This window comes from Dipodomys merriami, unplaced genomic scaffold, assembly GCF_024711535.1.
Source record: "Dipodomys merriami isolate MVZ:Mamm:240054 unplaced genomic scaffold, mDipMer1.0.p SCAF_3, whole genome shotgun sequence".
NCBI classification, from domain to species: domain Eukaryota; kingdom Metazoa; phylum Chordata; class Mammalia; order Rodentia; family Heteromyidae; genus Dipodomys; species Dipodomys merriami.
Genome location: NW_027204492.1, coordinates 99,586,332 through 99,607,530, shown reverse-complemented (window position 1 = coordinate 99,607,530; position 21,199 = coordinate 99,586,332). Strand labels below are relative to the sequence as shown.

Here is a 21,199-nt window from a genome sequence, read left to right as displayed (position 1 = left end):
TCAATCTTCTTTGACCTTCAATATCATCATTTGTGACATAAAAGCAAGAGGAGTATCTCATAACGTTGTTGTGTTGCAGTGTTGTAGTAAATGTTCAGTAAATGTTGGCTATTGGTATTTCTCCAATAACTCAATCCATCTGCCATAAATAAATGTCAAATAAATCTCAAATGAAAACCAGGAATTGGCTCAGTACAAGATTTGACTCTGTTGAAAATATGTTTTTGAGAGGTAAATTCTGCATGATATGGTAATATTTTTAAAATATTTTAATTTTTTATTATTTCATAATAAGTATTTTATGGCATAAAATACTTCTTTTTTTAATATTTTTTAAAAATCATAAAACTCTGAGAAATTTGGACCCCAGATAGGTAAAGTTTTATCATTCCATAAACCAAAACTTCAATAATATAAAAAATTGTCTAAAGAAAAATGCAAAGGCTTTGTATGTGTTTTAACCAGGGAATTATTTTTTTGTACCAGATAATTTTTGGAGATATAAAAGATAGGCTACAATGTAAGTGAGATGAATTTCAAGAACATTTATGAGGGTGACATTGTCCCAAAAGAAATGTACTCATTACCTGATTTATGTAACTGTAATCCCTCTATATATCACTTTTATAATAATAATATAAAGACACTCATGAAGTTAAAGAGTTGGTTTAACTTTAACTAGATTCAGGCACTCATAAGTACATATTTTCTGAAGTAAAAAGTCAATGAAGACCACTAATAGGAAAATGAGGTGGCAGAATAAACATTTCTTTTCTTCTTTCTGATCCTGAGACTTGAACTCTTGACTTGTGCACTGTCCCTGAGCCTCTTCATGCTCAAGGCTAGTGCTCTACCACTTGAGCCACAGAACCATTTCCATCTTTTTGTGTTTATTGGATATAAAGTCTTCTCTGCCCAGGCTGATTTTGAACTGTGATCCTTATCTCTCAGCCTCCTGAGTAGCTAGGATAATGGGTGTGAGTCACTGGCACCAGCCAGCATAAACATTTCAAGTAGCCCTTTAACTAAAACTATTTCTACACTGATTCACCAGTTGACATGGCCACATACATTAACAACTGGTCAAGTGCTAGGAATAGACTAATGCCATTAAGTACCTTAAAAAAATGAAAAGAAGATCTGAAACGACTTCAGATGATACTGTTGCAAACAGAGTAACTATCCAGGCTAGATAACAGAACCATAAACTTCAAACCATGCAGTCTGATTTCCCAAACATAACTGGATATTTGGTTAAAACGCCAGTATACAATATTAGTATCTTAAATCATTATGTGTGTTCTGAAGTGAATAACTGGAATCAATGAACAGAAATTCTTTTCTGACTAAATTTCAGTTTAACATAAGAACAATTTATTAGAAATAAGTATTTTAAGTAATAATTTAAAAGTACTGAGCTTCTTGTTGAAAATGCACTGTAAGAGGCTAGTTGATTGTATGTTAGGTCATATTTTTAAAATGCAACTATTTTGGTGTGCATAGTTTTCTAATAGTACATTCTTATAGTACATTCTCTCCATTAAATTCAAAGTTTTAGAGTATTGTAACTTAATAAACACATGATACAAGTCATGTTTATGATCTTAAGTGATCTAGCTATATTAAAAATAAAAACAGGTAAAAATTAATGCTAATTTATTCTATACCATCAATATGTCTAGAATATTATAAAACTACAATGAATATAAAATTATTAATGATATATTTTCCATCCATTTTTTATACCAATGCTTTAAAATTCACTCATGCTTTATACTTACATTACATCTTAATTTGGATTAGCCACACTTCAAACGCTGTGTGGACCATGTATAGGATTCATGGCTACTTTAGTAGGCAGCATAGATCTATACTTGGTATTTTAACTGTGACATTGATAAGAATCAATTTGTTTATTAGTTATTGATTTGAAAGGTGTTATAAAATATATTTATTGATAATAGTCAAAATGAAAATGTTTTAAATGGTAAATTTTAGGAGGCATAAATTATTCATATTAATAATTATTCATTATTCATTATTCAGTATCTTTCATTCTGATCTTTTTCTGAGAGGATTTTTATTTTTTGCAAGCATCCCTCTAAATACATTAAAACCTATGGTAGTGCATTTGACCTGTAATATCAGGAATCTCTATTTCTCATATATATATATATATATACATATATATATATATATATACATAGTCCTAAATTATATTACACTGTCTTATATATTAATATAATTTTATTTTACATTCAAGACTATGCTCTATTTCCCTAATTAGATTTCTAGTCTTTGAAGTTGGCACTGTGTTTTAAAATAGCCTGTACTTTTAGTAGTAAATATGATCTCTTTGTACAAAAAGAGTACCTATTTTATCAGTTACTAGTTTCAGAACTATGCACAAATTGATTACTAGTAACATTAACAGAAATAACCACAAATAACCAACCAGATCCTTTCAGCTTATTGTTAAAATCGAACCATCCTTTTGACACTCTGGTGTTGTGAAAAGCTTCACTGCTTTCCTTAATAATTCACTAATTTACCATGAGCTATTTTCAAATCTAACAGAGGAAAGATTTTTGCAAACATTGAAAGTTTTACTTCATTCTTTGGTCTTCATAACTTTAAATTCTTATGCAAAGTTATCAAAGAAATGCACAATAAGGAAGCATCTATTATTTAATAGCTCATTCTTCAGTGTCCAAAAGTTTAAAATATCTAGTATATATCCCCTGTTTTTTTGTTGTTTGTTCAAATTTATGATGAATTGTCTAGAGTAGTTGAAAGCTATGGATGATAAATCATCTTAATTACTGGATAACTTACGTATATTGATTTTAAAGAAAATATATGACCACAAAAGAACTAGAATCTCAATCACATCACATAAAGTTAGACAGTGAACATAAGATAGTCTTTAGAATACATACAAACTAAACAGAAGTTATAATGTTGGGGAAAGTACATAGCAAGCATAATTTTGAGGGGATTTATTTTTTACTTACCTTTTCATTTTAAGAACTTTAGCATGACTGTAGTTTTATAAAATACATATAAAGTAGAACATAGAGAAGTTTAATAAACAGATAAATGGACACAAAAGAAAGAAGAGACAGAAAAACTGAGAAAGACAACACTTTGTTTTCCTTGATATTTTAATGTTGCTTCAAATTATGTAACAACTATTGATTGTGCTTTGTTGGAAGATTTAAGGATTAATGAAATTTAAGGCTTAGTTGAAGTTTTGGCATTAAAGGTGACTTATATGACAAGTTGACAAAGTATAACAGACTGCAGAAAAGCAAAATCAATTACAAACAGATTCATTGTAAATTAAAAGCATTCAAAATCATTCAGGTACACTTTATTAATATTAAAATGTAAGCTTTCTTTTGGTTAACTATTACTCATCATGCATAGATATACTAGTATAATAATGACTGTGTTTACACAGGCAGAAATATAAACATTTACTAATAAAGCCTATGGAATATCAGTAATTATAATAAATGACCACTATATTAGAATTACACTAATATGCATATTGAAAATAATAATCCAATTGCTACAGATTGGCTTCAAATTGCTTCAAATCAATCAACCTCTAGTTTTTATCTTGTAGCTTTCAAAATTTATAGTTATTGTATTAGTATAGCAAAATAAGAAAAATGTAATTAATTGTGAACAAATAAAAAGTTTCAAAAAGCAGTAACATTCAGTTTTACAGAAAATATAGACTAATGACATGATATGGAGGATTATTTATTTCAATTCATTCTATCTGCAGAGGAAAAAGTACTTAAAAACATGAGTAATGAAATGATACTACATTAATGCTTGAACAAAGATGACTAAATGAAACAATTTATAGACTTATTTATTTGTTTATTTTAAACTAAATCACAGGAAATTTTAAGAATTTTTTAAAAATAAATTCAACACATGAACTCACAATAGTGATATTTCACTGGTTGTATTCTTTTGACATTAGGTACAGTAGTAGTTTACTTTCAATCATTTGATGCTGAATATTTAAATATGTGGCTAACTGTGAAGCTAATGAGAAGACATTATCCAATAAATTCTTATATTTGTGACTTGATGAGGTATGTTTTGTGATTATACATTTCAGAAATGCATACAAATATCTTGATAGTTGGGTAAGACATATATTGGTATGCCAAAAATTAGCTCACTGGATATTTTGTGTTATGTGGAACTTAGAATAGTTTATTAGGGAATGAAATGGTTTAACTCTAAAATAGATGGTGTTAAACAGAGATAAAAGTACAAACATAACAGTTTGGGTGATTTTGTATTTTTGACTTTTTCTAGATTTATTTAGATTTCTTTTTTCTTACTTTCTCCATTTCTTACTCTCTACATTTTTTCAGTTTATTTTAGTATAGTATACTGAAATCACTGTATTTAAAGTGAAATGAAATATGTTTATACTAATACTTTGTGGGTCAACAATGAATATTTGTCAAATAAATAGAAATAGAAAACTGTGGTAGGCATCGTCAAGTTGGAGTGAACAATCAGGTGCTTGATATACGATTTTCTAACAAGACTATCAAACTATCCCTGTGAGAACGTATATAAGTCATTGTCTCTCTCATACTGTCCTGTAAATATCTAGAGTCTGTGGTCCAAAAAACAATTATTTTTTAATCTACTGACATTAATCTGGAAACAAATCATTTCAAATTTCATTGGTGGTAATCTCTAGGTAATTCAATAAAATGGCATTGCTCACCAAATTCAATTGTATAGCTAAAAAATTTTCAAAATTATATGAGATTATCAAAGTTTCCAAGGTCTCAACCTTATTATATGGATTGCCAATTACAAATGTGAAAAATATTATTAGCATAGAAGCTCTGGTGATAGGCTCATTTCTTATTTATTTCAGTAAAATATAATTTGGGTGTACAGTATTACACCATTATAATACTAAATATTACCTCCATATTTAGTAGTCTAGGAAATATGCAATATTTATAAAACTCTACTCTAATTTTAATCTTTGCTTTTACAATTCTTTAGAAAATATTAATAAAAGGAATTATTTATATATCAAGAATAACTACACCAATTAATTTACTATATTCTTTTTTTTTAATGTGTTAAGGGGCTGGGAAGGTGGCTCAGTGGTAGAGTGTTTGCCTTGCATGCATGAGGCCCTGGGTTTGATTCCTCAGTACCACATAAGCAGAAAAAGACAGTAGTGGTGCTGTGTCTCAAGGGGTAGAGCGTTAGCCTTGAACTGAAGAGCTGAGGGACAGTGCCCAGACCCAGAGTTCAGGCCCCATTACCGACCAAAATAAATGTGTTAAATTAGAACATGATTGGGAACAGATTGCAAAGAGGAAAAGATCAATTTAGTAATATTAATAGAATTTATAACAGAATTTTGTTTTAATTAAAATTTCAAATTTGACAAATCGTTACTGGCATTACAGATCATATTTATAATTTATATCAATGATTCACACTGATGTTTAAGAGATCCAAAATATTTGTCTAAACTATCATTCAATTATTGTTCTCTAATAAACCATATACTATACTAAGATAGGTGAGATTCAATCGTGCTTTTCCCCCTTGATATATTCTATACTATATGCTAATCTCAGTGGCTCATTGGTTAAATCATAGACTCATATAAACATCCAAAATTCTGATCCACACAAAGATAATTTTATATACTGACACTGATAACTTGACTCTAAAAACCTTGACATTTTATAATTATTACAGAAATGAAACTATGAATATTTAAAAACACAATGCCAGATTGTCCAAATTTTTTTTTGCAGTTTCAACCTGCACACACACACACACACACACACACACACACACACACACACACGCACGCACACACACACACATACACACACAGAGAGAGAGAGAGAGAGAGAGAGAGAGAGAGAGAGAGGCTACATTAATTTGACTACAATTTTCAAGAGGTATATGGAAATATAATGACATGCTACATGTATTATCAAACACATTCTTAGGAAAAAAATGAAGTTTACTCTTGTCATTAGCATCAATTTCAGCGCCAATATTGGAAATTTTCTGCTACTTACAAAAGTGAATTACTTCTAAATTTACAAAAAAATCATAATCTAAACAAATGATACTAAAGAATTTCTAGATGAAGTCTAGTTAAAATTCTTTTGAAACTATGTATTAAACCAAAACTGATACATCTTGATGAATATTAACTACTGAAACTCATATACAATGCTTTTCATTCAAGTAGTTCTTAATCCTTCTTGTCCCTTAAGATAATAATTTAAATCCAGTCTAGTTTTCAATTCCAATAAATCCTGTTGTTAAGGTGCCATCTCTAGACCATTAGCTAGTATCAATATCACTTAGAAAATTATTAGGAATGCAAAAATCTAGGCTCTTCCCTACTTTCACTGAGTTTGATACACATCTGGATACAGAGCCCAAGGACCTGCATTTTCAACATCCTCCAAATACATACAGATGTGTATATACAGATGGTCAGAGTCATTGCTCTGTATTGACACTTTCCATTCCATTGGCCACTCCATTATTTGGGCTCCTCATGTTGGTCATCCAGACAACTGTGTTGGTACCTTACCTGTGTTCCTACTTCTTACCATTATTCGGTTTAATTGCCTCTTCCCATACCCCACTGAATTGGTCTTAAACAGCAAATAACAAAATCATGATGTAATAATTGCCTACTAAGGGCAAATCACTTGTGGCTCTTATGACCTTTGCACATTGTGTCTAAACATCTTTTTGTTGTTGTTGTTTGTCGTAGGGCCTGAACTCTGGGCCTGCACACTGTCCCTCAGCTCTTCAGCTCAAGGCTAGCACTGTACCACAGTGCTACTTCTGGCTTTTTCTGTTTATTTGGTGCTGAGGTATCACACCCAGGGCCTCAAGCATGCAAGGCAAGCACTCCACCACTGAGCCACCTTCCCAGCCCGGTGTCTTTTAACATCTTTAATCTTAGCATCCACAACTAAACTTTATTCCCCATTCCTTCTAGTCCATAAGCAGTCTAAACTTATGCTGCATGAAAGACACTATGCTTAACTCTTGAACTTTTTCATAAGAATTATTTATTTTTCATAAGAAGTATTACTTTATGTTACTGGAGTAGCTGCCAAATTAATTTACCATGCAAACATCTCTCAACCGGGTATCCATGAATATATCCTGATTCAAAATTAAATAGCTACTTAAATCTATTATTAATTTTCAGCAACAGAGTTCCCACAACACCAAATATTGTGATTTTAAAACAGTATATGTTTGGTGGGAATTCATTGAACCCTGCAAATGTCTTATGATAAATGAGCTCACAGGCTACCCCTAATACTTTTAGCCTTTCCAGGATGTTTATACTCTATAAGGAAAATCACATATAACCAACTAACAGAAGATGACTGAACAATAACATTTAAAATTAGCAAGGATTTATGAACTAAATGAACTTAGGAATTTAACACCATACCTTACACATATAACTAGCACCTCCTTAATTTAGTCTTATGAAGCAAAAAGATAAAGAGGACAAAATATCATCCCAATTAGTTGCTCCTCTATTTTCCATTCTATACGTTGTATTTTGAATAACCCTTTGAGAGGAATGAGGGTAATTTTCATTAAAAATATTAATCCAATATAACCGTCCTATTTTACAAGCACTGAACTAGTTATACAGACAAATCACATAATTTCTTCATTACTGACAGTTAAAAATTTAGAGTTCAATCATCTAAGTCCATTGTTCTCTGCTAGACATGTAACATTTGAACATCTTTGAAATGTATTAGTGTAATTATTTGGTTTTGGGATTATAAAAGGTAATTTACATCTTGGTATCATTGTGCCACTATCATTCACTAATGCAAGGGAAAATAAGAAAATATCCTTTATATCTGTGGGGTTTCTTTATTGTTCTGATGGTAAAATACAATATTCTTTTCAGGGCCAAAATATAAGGTCATTATTGGTCTGAGTCATGTTGACCAATTCAGAGAAAAATTTGAATACTTTGAATATAGATGTACTTTGTTAATTGATATGGAATTCAAAATATTAATTTGAAGTGCACTGGGTGATTCACATGATGGAAAATAACGAACAAGCTCTTATAACTTGTCTGTAGTGGTGGTTGCGTTCTCTGCATTTTTATTCACCCCCATTTACCAATATAGTATAATTGTCTCAATCTTAACATCTCAAAATAACAGCATGTTTTCTCTTAAGGACTTTATAGCTTAGTATTTTATTATAATGGTACACAGATAATGATAATAGAAAGGATATAAAACCTAGTTATAAACCAGTATTTTTCAATGATTGAGGTGAACATTTCTTGGTTATTTATGTATTGCCTAAGTCATTGTTTTCTTAAGAAATAAAAGCAACTAACTAAATACTAGAGTCAAATTTTGAAGAAAACTACAAACTGAAAATAAAATTTCAGAGCCTGTCAAATTAATCATTGAAAGATATAAAAGCAATGTCTGTGCTTTGGAAAGGTTAATTTTGAGGGTAACTATGTTTTAAGTTCATAAAATATTAGAGCTCCTTGCATCAGAATTATATATTGTGAAACATCTTTGTGTGTGTGTGTATGTGTAGTTCAATGGAAAAACCCCAGAAATTGTAGTATATGTGAAACTATGATACTTGGTGACCATGCTAAGAAAATAATTTTTGAACATACTCCTTTTTCCTCAGAATACTTACCTGAAATTTTAAATCATATTATCTGATATATATTTCAATAATATTTTTGTCATTTAAGATGACTTTAATTAATACATGCCTATATACATATTTTTCTTAGATATACTTTTATAATAAAAAGCTTATCACATATCATATTGACAATTATGTCCAAATTACACTATATAAAGTTGAGAGTATTTCTTGCATTTTTAACATTCATTTTAGAGTTGAAATTCTATAATAGTGCATTTATGAATTGTAGTGATATATGATTCTGGATTGGTTACATATTTTTAAATATAAAGGCTATCATGCAAAAGTACTATACCCTCTGGTTCTTCATTAAGTAGAATACATAAAAATACTCATATGAAATTACAAAAATTAGGATATATAAGCCTTGCAAGTATTTATTCTCATGAACTAATTGTTTTTGTCACAGTGTCTTCAACTAGCACAAGCAACATGTATATATACATACATATATGTATATATATTATACACATGTGCACACAAGAAAAGAAGTATAAACACCTCCTATCATGCAGAAGATGTACAAGGCCTCATTTTGGATATTCAATCTACATTACACACAAGCAATATTATCATTAGTATAATATATCAGTAGTGCTTTTTTAGATAGATTTTTTGTGCTTTTTTTGTATGCAGCATGCTATTTGGTACTTTGTTGTGTTGTAGGTGACTCCCAAAACACATATGTAAACCAGTGCAGAATGCAGTTCTAGAACATTGTTGGCAGGAAAAAAAACAAGTGAGAGATCAAGACACACAGAGAGGAAAAGAACAAGATCAACTTGTCTCCCAGGATAGTCAGTTGTAAAATTTTTTTAAATACATTTTGGCCTTCATTTTCCTTTTGAAAACCTTGCTGTGGGGGTTGCGTGGCCCTTTCAGAGCACTGCACAACCTTCGCAAGAGATCATTTAGCACTAGTTTCCACCTTGGAGTAGATCTTCCTACCTTTCCAGTCTTAATTCTGTGAGAAATGGCTGCAAATCGATGGTTGAGCTCTGAGATTTTGGGCTCTACAATTTTCCTGCAATGGTCACCGCGGTTTGCCATCAAGTTCGCTGCTTGGTCACGTGTGGAGTCCACCTTTGGGCGTATGTCATTCATTTCTGCCTTTAAACGCTATATTCCATGAGCAAGAAACAGGGCTTGAAGTTAGTAATGGAAGTTGAAGAGAGAGAGAAAGAGAGAGAGAGAGAAAGACAGAGAGAAGGGGAGGTGGGGGAGAGAGGGAGGGAGGGAAGGAAGGAAGAAAGGAAGAAAGAAAGGAAAGAGGGAGGAATGAGAAGAGGAACTGAGCAAGGGAGGGAAAGAGGGATGCAGAGATGTGGAGAAAAAGAGAAATATACATGCAGAGGAACTGAAAGGGAAAAATAAAACCAAATTCAATGTAATAGAAGTGAATGAGAATATGTGTGATCTTAGAATAATAAGTCATTATCCATGATTAAATTTGATTCATGTTAATTTAGACTATTTCATCCTAAGAAGACTGAAAACACATTCCCTGACCTCTATATTGTCTGTAAAAATCATAAATTTATATTTAGTCGCATTTACTTTTACTGAATTTAATACTGTATAACAATCTATACTTGTGTCCAGGAGGAAAGGTAGCTTAAATATACTTTTAAAGATTTCTTTCTTGTGCATTTTTAGCTCCTCTTTGTTTAGTATATTAAATGTCATGGAAACATTGCCTTACTAATAGATTTGGATTTTTTTGCATGCGGAGTTATTTGGAAATTGAAGGAATTTCACCATAAAATGGCATCGTTAATTTTACATATCAAGAGACAATGAAAAACAACACAATGTTAGTAGAATCTAGATAGATGGAATATATGTTTTAGAGATAGCTTTAAAATAAATTTAGGGCTTTCTCATAGAAGACAAATGATAGTATGTGAAATATCCAGGGCAAAGAAAGAACATGAGAGCTGAGCATAGAGATGCACTCTTACAACTCAGATCTCAGGAGGCTGATATAGACGGATTGGGAATCTAAGGCCCACCTGCCTAAGTAATGAGTTCAGAACTAGCATAGATTAAATGGCAAGATATTAAGTCAAAAAAATAAGAAAGAATGTTTAACAGGAAAATCAAAGAGGAAATGAATTTTAAGTATAGAAAAATATAATTATGAGTATTTTGAGAAAAATATTGCTCCCATATTTCTGACAATTTCAGAACAAATAAAACATCATTAATTTAAATTAAATTGAAATTTAAAATTCCAACACTTTCTATTTAATTGAGCAAGAAAATGTCACTAAATAGAAGCATGTAATATTAAGACAGATTTGCATCTGATACTTTACACCTACTCTTTTATGAACCATTTCGAAAGTAAATGCTAAATAATTATTTCAAAAGGAGTACCTGAACCTATAAGTATCCCTTATTCAAAATACTAAGGAGAGAAAATGTTTTTGATTTTTTACTCTTAGATTTTTTTTGTTTTTTTTTTTAATTTAATTTTATTTTATTTGAGAACATACTGTACAGAGGGGCTACAATTACATGGGCAGGATAATGCATACATTTCTTACCAAGCATTGCAGCCTCCTCCTTTGTTTACCCTTCACCTCCCTTCCCAGACTCCCCCCTCCCCCCACCCAATTATACCCCCCTCCCCCCCTTTACTCTTAGATTTTGAAATGTTTGCTTATACACGATATGAGGGATAGCATTCAAACCTAAACATATAGTGCATTATACACCTATATATTTCATATTGTTATATGAAACAAGAAGGCAATTTTTAATAATATATATATATTTTTTTTCATGGGGCCTGAACTCTGGGCCTGGGCGCTGTCCCTCAGCTCTTCAGCTCAATGCTAGAGGTCTACCACTTGAGCCACAGTTCCACTTCTAGCTTTTTCTGCTTATGTGGTGCTGAGGAATTGAACCCAATACCTCATGCATGTAAGGCAAGCACTCCAGCACTGAGCCACATTCCCAGCCCTTAAATAATATTGTAAAACTATTTTCTGCTTGAAATAAATCTTCCTGAAATTTGGTTTTCCTCGTGTGGCATCATATTAACATTGCATTGTAAAGTTTTATATTTTGTACCACTTTAAATTTTGAATTTGTTGGATCAGTAATATTCAATCTATTTTAAGATTGGTATGTGAAATAGGCAAAATATCCAAAAGCCTGAATTTCAGACGGACATTATAAATGATGGCATAAAACTATGCTCTATGCTAGATGTAAGAGTATTTGATTCCATCAAAATAGGTAGGACACTGAAGCAAGATACCAAAGCAAATCCCAGATTACCTTTCTCATCAGTGTTTAAGTGTGATCAGATGAGAAATCTTCAGTGTCACTAATGTCTACTGAAAAGAGGAAAGAAGGTGGGAAATAAAGACAGAAAAAAAGAAAGAAAATAATAACAAAAGGATGGAAAAAAGAGAGAGAAGGAAGGAAGGAAGGAAGGAAGGAAGGAAGGAAGGAAGGAAGGAAGAAAGGAAGGAAGGAAGGAAGGAAAGATGGGAGGGAGGGGGTAGGAAGGAAGGAAGGAAGGAAGTGAAGGAGAGAAAGAAGGAAGGGTTTGGCTATTTCATTTCTATTAAGAAGTCCTTTGTAACTTCTGGGACAAACATGATTGACATAATTGTGTACAGGTTGAAAATTACATTTTACAATATTTCATTTGCTACCTTAAGAATGTCTTCTTTTTGCTGTGATTTCTTTTTCTCAGATTCATCCAAAAGTGTATCAGCCTGAATGATCCACTTTGTGATGTAATCCACATTTTGGTCAAAGGTTTCCATGTGTTTCTGGTATTCCTTAATTATATAAAGACATATTATAACATTATTGTATTGGAAATATTTTAAAAGATTTTTCCTGCTTTCTAGAATTCTAAAAAGGCAAAAACAGAGTACACTCTTATCCCTTTTAATTGAGATGTCCTTATAGAATATACCATATGTAAGACATAGTTACAGTATCTATAGATACAGAAGGAGCAGCATATATATGAACCATAGGTATTTTCAAGTAAAAATATGGCCAAATATGTTACACAACTTATGATAGAAATGGATAGAAAAGTTTCAAGTCTCTTCACTTACCAATAAAAGGTTTAACCATTCTTCTGCTCGGGAGGTGACAGCTATCCAGTTACTATTCAGAAGACTGAGTTTATCTTCCACCAAGGTCTCCTTCTTGTCCAACACTGATTTCAAAGCTTCTCCTAGCTCTGTGACACTTTTCAAGTGAGCTTTCTGTTTCTCAATTTCTTTCTGTGTAGCCTGAAAGAAGGATAGCATTGAGCATCTGGTAGTGTATTGCAGTCTTACATTTTAATGCTTGTATATACTGAATAGTAGGCCCTGTCTGATGTATTGCTAGTAAAGATCTTTTCCCACTTGGTTGTCTGTCTTTCTTGTTTAGTGACTATGTCCTTAGCTGTACAGAAACTTTTTTTTATGATCCCACTTGAGTCTCTCTCCTAACTTTTGTGCTCCTGGAATTCAAGAAACTAACCTCCCCCATACCTGAGAAACCAATCACTAAACAGGAAATGTTGCAAAGGGTAGACTTCTCAGAAGAGGTAAGAATGGCAAAGACATACATGAAGAAATGCACATCATCCCTGGCCATAGAGGAAATAAAAAGAAAACAACTCTTGAGATTCCATCTCATCCCAGTAAGATTGGCCAACATTGTGAATTTGAACAACAAATGCAGCAGGGATGTGGGGAAAATGGAACCCTACTGCACTGTTAGTGGGAATGTAAACTATATAACCACTCTGGAGAACAGTCTTGGAAGCTCCTCAAACACACACACACACACACACACACACACACACACACACACACACACACACACACACACACACACACACACACACGCACACACACACACACACGCACGCACACACACACACACACAAACTAAACAACATCAGGACTGAGAAGAACGCTTGCCTTGCATGCATGAGGCCCTGGGTTCGATTTCTCAGCACCACATAAACAGAAAAAGCCGGAAGTGGCACTTAGCTCACGTGGTAGAGTGCTAGCCTTGAGCTGAAGAGTTGAGTGACAGCACCCAGGCCCAGAGTGCAGGCCCCACGACCGGCCAAAAAAATAAATAAATAAACATAGGCCTTCCCTACAACCCAGCCATACTACTCCTGTGCATCTACTCTGAACATCATGAGCCAGGATATGATAAGGACACCTGTATGTCTTTGTTCATTGCCACATTATTCACAAAAGCCAAGGTATGGAAACAACCTAGATGTCCCAAAATAGATGAATAGATCCAAAAAATGTGGTAACTATATACAGTAGTATTTTACACAGCCATTAGAAAGAATATAATAATTTCAATTTCAGGAAAATGGATAGAATTAGGACAAATCATGTTAAGTGAGGTAAGCCAAGCTCAGAGAGACAAACAGTGCATTTCCTCTCTGATATGTGTTACTTGGATCTAAAGCACACTATGATATGACAAATTCTACTGAATTCTAGATACTCATAGACAGTGAGACCAAAAGAGGATAGATTTAGGAGAGAATCACAAAGGCACAATACCCAAGTGCCTCTTCATATATTAATAAAATAATTTGCATACTGAAGTGAACTCCAAAGACGTGGAAACAAAGGACATTTTTATTTTAGTTTCTGATGATTTTGTGTTCCTTATCTTATATATGGTATATTCACATGTATATCTTTGTGAGGGTGGAGGGAGGGTTCAGTACTTGAGGGAAAAAGGATGAAGATTACAACAGTGGAGCTCACTGGACACTGGTGAAAGTGAACTATACAATTGACGGGTAGATACGGGAAGGTGGGACTGGGGGAGAATGAGGGAAGGGAAGACACTGTACAAAAGGAAATATTCATTACCTAACTCATGTAAATGTATATCACCTCTATAATAACAATAAAGTAAATTAAAAATAATGCTTGGGGAAGAGCTGTGTATGTCGACTCTATACAGAGACTTTGTAAGTTTTTTAACTTATAGTCATATGTTTCTGGACTATGAAATCATACCAGATATGCCACAATGTCATTACTGATATATAACAGTATACAGTTTGTGTGTAGACATGATTAATTTTTTAGTATTTCATGACTATATGTACTAAAATATATTACACAGAGAATATGTGTATGCATGCATATATACATTATATATGTTAAATACAAATATATTAATTTTTACATGTAGTATCTTAAGGCAGACATCTGAGGGTTATTCCACGAAGCCTTCACGTAAGAGATTTAATTTGTGTGTGATTTTATTTCTCTACAAGGATATTCAGATTTTTAGTGCCATGAACCTATGAAATTTGGTTGGCTTCAGGACCCTTTCTTATATTAGTCTTGATAAAAAAAATGACATAGCTGGCAAGATCAATAGAAAACCCACCGATTGGGAGAAGATCTTTACTAGCCATACAACGGACAAGGGTCTCATATCTAAAATATACTTGGAACTCAAAAAATTAAACCACCCAACAACAAATCCTCAAAGAAACAACTGCCCAATAAGTAAGTGGGCGAAAGACTTAAAGAGAAGCTTCTCTGAAGAAGAAAGAAGGATGGCCAATAGACACATGAAGAAATGTTCAACATCCCTAGCCATAAAAGAAATGCAAATCAAAACAACATTGAGATATCACCTCACTCCAGTTAGAACAGCAAAAATCAAGAACTCCAATAACAACAGATGCTGGAGGGGATGTGGACAGAAAGGAACCCTACTTCATTGTTGGTGGGAATGTAAACTTGTTCAACCACTTTGGAAAGCAGTATGGAGGTTCCTCAAAAGACTTCACATAGATCTCCCCTATGATCCAGCAACCCCACTTTTGGGCATTTACCCAAATGTTTACAAACAAGACCACACTAAAGCTACCAGCACAACTATGTTTATTGCAGCATTATTTACCATAGCTAAGATATGGAACCAACCCAGATGCCCCTCAGTAAATGAATGGATCAAGAAAATGTGGTATATATACACAATGGAATTCTATGCCTCCATCAGAAAGAATGATATTTCCCCATTTGTTAGGAAATGGAAAGGTTTGGAAAAAATTATATTAAGTGAAGTAAGCCAGGCCCAAAGAAGCATAGGTCCCATGGTTTCCCTTATTTGCAATATCTAGTATAGGTATGAGTCAAGCGGAAAAGGTCAGATAATGTGATGCTAGGAAAATGAACCCTTAAATATGTATTTTAATGTTTTCGTTTCTTTCATGCATGTATTTCTAATGCATTTATAAGATTATTTCTTTGTTGCTTTGTATGTCCCTCCCCCACAGTGTAACCCCCGTTTTCACTATATTTGATGTCAGTATAACATGTGGAGGAGATGGGGACAAACAAGTCGTTTAAGGATTCAGGTGGACCTGTTGCAACAATGAGAAGTACAAAATGTCATGTCAAAACCAGCTTTACAATGCCGGTGTGGGGGGGGGAGGGGGGTATAATTGGGTGGGGGGAGGGGGGTAAAATTGGGTGGGGGGAGGGGGGAGGCGGGGAAGGGAAGTGAAGGGTAAACAAAGGAGGAGGCTGCAATGCTTGGTAAGAAATGTATCCATTATCCTGCCCATGTAATTGTAGCCCCTTTGTACAGTATGTTCTCAAATAAAATAAAATACAATTAAAAAAAAAAAAAAAAAAAAAAAAAAAGAGAGAGAGAGAAAAGTACAGCATAGAGAAAGGTTAACTGGATAAACTCTCAATTGACCAGTTTTTCCTGAGCATCTCACCTAGGGAAAGCAGAAGAGACAGTATGTCATGTCTACATACAAAGAAGAGCACAGCCAGAGCTCTTGAATTGACAGTACATCCAGTCTTTCGTGATCCTGCTCCAAATTGAGGAGGCTATTCCCCCATAGACATGGAGTCCAGAGAAGCAACCTCTCACTGCTCTCACAGGGAAATGTGGGCAGAATGAAGGTAGGATTCAACATACTGAAACCTATTCCTCAGTTATTATTTTTATTATGTGAACTGATATCATGCATTTATTTTGTTGCGACTTACCTGAATTCTTAAAAAAAAAAAAACTTTATAGAATTTTTAAAGATATTTTTGTGTAATATTAAAAAAATGTTATTTTTTCTTTAAAAAAAAAAATCACCAAAGAGAGAAGATTTTAAATGAAACCAACTTTGCTGAAGTACATTGTACATTTTTGAAATTATGGGATTGTAATGTATTTTTTCTTAACATGTTAACTATCTAACATCTAATCTTGAACTAGGGAAATTTGAATGCAGTAATAAACCTGCTATTTTTAATTGCATTAAATGACTAATATAGAATATAAAAGATCTGCTATTTCTATGGGTGATAAAGTCACAGGTACTGCTATTGTTGAAGTTTATTGCTTATATTCATAATTGAAAAATATTTAATTTCAATCACCAGTGGAAAAAAAAGAAATTTATTTTTTCAATGAAATTTCACAGATCTTAATTCTATCTTCACATCTAGGTTTTTCAAAAATCTGGGTGTTAAATGTAGGCCTTAAAACTAAATTTTGTTTCTAACATATTTATAAGATGATTTCTTTGTTGCTTTGTATGTCCCTCCCCCACAGTATAACCCCTGTTTTCACTGTATTTCATGTTGGTATAATTTGGGGAGGGATACAAGTGGACCCAACAATGAAATGTACAAGAAGTTATGTGGAAACTTTACAACTTTGGCAGGGGGGAGGGGGAGGGGCAAGGGGATGGGAAGGGATGGGAACGGGAAACAAAGGAGGAGTAATTGTACTATTACCATGCTCATGTATTTTCACAATAATAATAATAATAATAATAATAATAATAATAATAATAATAATAATACCACTGCCATTTTTAGACTGACTTTTTAAAGTCATGAAAATAATGACATTTAATAAGGCCACATATAGAGAGAGTTGGGAAAACAGCGTAGTACAAATGTTTCCTGCCTTCACTTTCTTGCGTGAATGACTATGTGACCATTTTGTGCTTCCCTGCCTCTATTTCCTGTTCTTTCTTTCCTGCCTTGACAACCAGTTATTGGATATTAACTGGAGATGAGCCAGTGCCCAGCAGATTCTTTCTTAAATATGTTAACTGAGAGACACAGAGTATAACGAGAACATGAGCTGAAAAGCCATCTGCAAATAGAGCAGATGTTTTTATCACAGAAAGTCAAAGTCAAACCAAGACAAAAATCACTGAGGAGCCACATTTAAAGCAGAAAAAGTCAACCTTCAGAGTCCAATGGATTATATGCAGAAAGTGAACAGAAGGGATCCAAGCAAAAGAAAAGAAGGTGTCTCTGTGAGACAACCCCAAATGTCATGAGTTCAGATGCTCTCAATGAGGATTTCTCTACCTTTATAATATATCAAGATAGTCATTCTAGCTGTCCTTTCTCCATATCTTTAGGTCCTGTTCCAAAGCTAATCAATGAGTAATTTTGTTCTTCCTTGGGACATCAAATCAGCAGTGCAAATAAATGAGATTAAAATTATTGTAAAACAATATTTGTATCTAAGGAAGACTCACATTTTAAAATTATGTTATATCCTTTCATACATGTATTTTGTGTAAGATGTATAAGATGAAATTGAGGTAATTAATGCTATATCTGCTGTTGCACAGAGGATCATTTGTAATGTAGGTGGTATTTGATATATGTGAACATTTCATAAAGTTGCTCATATATGAATCATAAATATTTATTATAATCCAACTATATGTTACTTATAATTGTAGAAGGAGCTGCAGGTTTTATTACTTAAAGTCTTTTGAAATAGTATCCTAGTTGAGTGGACAGAACCCCTTTAGAATCTGACTTATAAGTAGAGTACATTTGTGCCCTTATAATCTTTTTTCTCTACCCAATGGAAATATATAACCTGTGCATCTACAAGTATCAGGATTTTTTTCTAATCACATTAGGCAAAAGAAGAGCAGCAGAAAAAGTCTCAATCTTTCGAATGTATATTCAAGAATGCGTTGGTCAAATAAATACATGCAAAATCCATTCTCTACTCAGTAAATTCAGACTAATGATTTATTGCTTTTTGTCAATCTAGAAGGAGAGTTAATACCCCATAAAGTTAAATGCCAACTTATATTGTATCATTATCTTACATATAATTATCTTACATTTTCATGGTTCATAATTGTTCATGGTCAAAAGTGATTTACAAATTTCCATTCTCAGATGCAGATAGGTAACTAAAAATATTTTTACTCATTTTCTATCCTTATTCATTCCCCTTTAAGGAAGCTAAAGTCATTACTTTTGTTGGTTAGATTGGAAGAAACAACTGAAAATTCATGGTATTTCCATTTCTTCACAGGAATAGAATACTAGGGCCTACTTACATAGCTTATTCTTTTGCCATGTTGTGTAAGTAGTAAAGTTGTAACAGATCTGTAGTTCTAAAGGAGAATGCCCCATATCAATAACATCCTTGACTAAATTAAAACCTGGGCCTTTTAGTTTTTTCTCATGTGGTCACGTTTCATTCCTTAGGGTTCATTTGAAGATGGTAGACAGGCAATGCATGTACTACATGTTATTTTGATTTATGAGTTTGCTATCAGTCCACTTATGAACACTCAAAAAGCAGCTAAATGTGAATGATGCACCTGATACTGAGGATTTATATTACATAGGAAAATGTCTGACATGAGTAGAATACAATTTCAATAGAAAGTGCCACAAACTCTAATATATCTTTGTTTTCCATGTGTTTTATTTATAACAGCTGCTAGTGCCAGAATAAATATTACAAATATTCATCATTACCTTTCAGAATTTTAAATGATCAAATTTTAAATGATCAAATTTTCAGTCCTAGCTATGATGATTTTAAAGGCTGAAAACACCTTTTGATTTTCTCATATCTACTGGATTATTGAAATTTCAGTATTCAATTTAATTATCATATTAGACTTAAATTTCAACTCTCAGCTTATCATTTATGTAGTAGCAGAAGGGGAATGGGAATATCTACTCTGTTAGTCTCTTCTGGTTTTCTCAAGGTTTATTTATATTTATAATACAAAAGTATTGAAATAACTCTCTGATCCCATAGAAACACATATGTTATTTTCTTCAAGGGGTAGATGAAACAGTTCACTTTGACTTCACACACTTTCCCCCAGTGTCACATTTCTTCCAATTCCTGAATGCCTCCTACATGTTTTCTTGGAATTCACACATGACTTTCATTCGTAGGATAACTTCTTCATATGATGTTCAATTATTTTCAGTCTTTAAATAAATTCCAATTTCTTACACATCTACTTTCCTGTAGATTGTACTTTTACACAGACCCATACTTATTTAAATACGTCCTTTAATACAGTTTCCTTATCTATATCTCCCTCTACTACCATATTACTAAATTATTGGTAATTTAGTTTTCTATTTATTTTTTTGTGCATGTTCTTTCTAAATCACATTCATAAAAGGCAAGTATATATTCAATGTATGTAAATATTATGCCATTTCTATCCATTGAGAATGAAAGATTTTTTCCACCTTTTACCTACATGATATATTAATGGGAAGAAAATGAAAACATTGTCATATCACCAAAAGTCTAAAGAATTTATATATCACATTCTGAATTTTTTAAAGGTGAAGGGAAACACCCAATTTATAATTACCATTAAAATGATAACATATGTTTGTTTTGGTTGTCAGTAATTATAATCAAATGAATAGTGCATCATTCAATATAATATATCTTAAACATGATAAAATTCTATATTAATTGATTTTTCAGCCACTTTCATTATTTTACTATGGCTCAAGGTTTAGAACATATTTTACTATTAAGTTAATGTGACAGAATAATATAATGATAAATTAAGAGATATAAAACATTAAATAGTGGATTTTATGGCGATGTGTATTGACTTTTTATTAATAATAGATTGCCCATTAAAGAAGAATTTCATAAAAGCAGAATTGCAGCTCAGAAATTATAGCCATAACTATAATGACAGTGAATAGTGACTTTGGTGGCATTTAACAGATGTTCTATTTTCTAAGTAACAGCTGCTTGATGCATTCATTGTACCAAGTTAATGATCTGCTAGTGTTATTTCACTTCACAGATAAATTACTATTCTCTCTTTAAAATAGATATGTAATTTTTCATGAGAATGATAGTGTAACAGACATTAGAAATAAGTAATGGTTCTCATGCTTTTGCAGAGAAAAGAAGTAATAAGTTGAGGCAATTATTCAGATAATCTAGTACCAAAACCAGAATTCTTTAAACAATGAAAGTTGATATTTTTTAATGTTAGGCATTGTTGACTGAACTGGATATAGATCCCAGTAGACTGACATTCATGGATCTTATGTGATATCATCCAGTGGTTCTTAACTTTGCCAAACAAACGAGTCATGTGGCATATTAAGAC

At 32.6% G+C, this 21,199-nt stretch overlaps 1 protein-coding gene across 9 annotated transcripts in view; it reads right to left on the bottom strand.

Moving 5' to 3' along the window:
- The window catches only part of Dmd (dystrophin), a 2,040,854-nt gene that overhangs the window by 1,185,921 nt on the left and 833,734 nt on the right, over positions 1–21,199 (bottom strand). For all 9 annotated transcript variants that reach the window (XM_070040660.1, XM_070040663.1, XM_070040664.1 and 6 more), the window contains 3 exons: positions 12,864–13,043; positions 12,447–12,575; positions 9,724–9,894 (listed from right to left, as the gene is read on the bottom strand). In XM_070040660.1, coding sequence (XP_069896761.1) covers positions 9,724–9,894; positions 12,447–12,575; positions 12,864–13,043 — 480 coding nt within the window. The remainder of the gene's footprint in view (positions 1–9,723; positions 9,895–12,446; positions 12,576–12,863; positions 13,044–21,199) is intronic.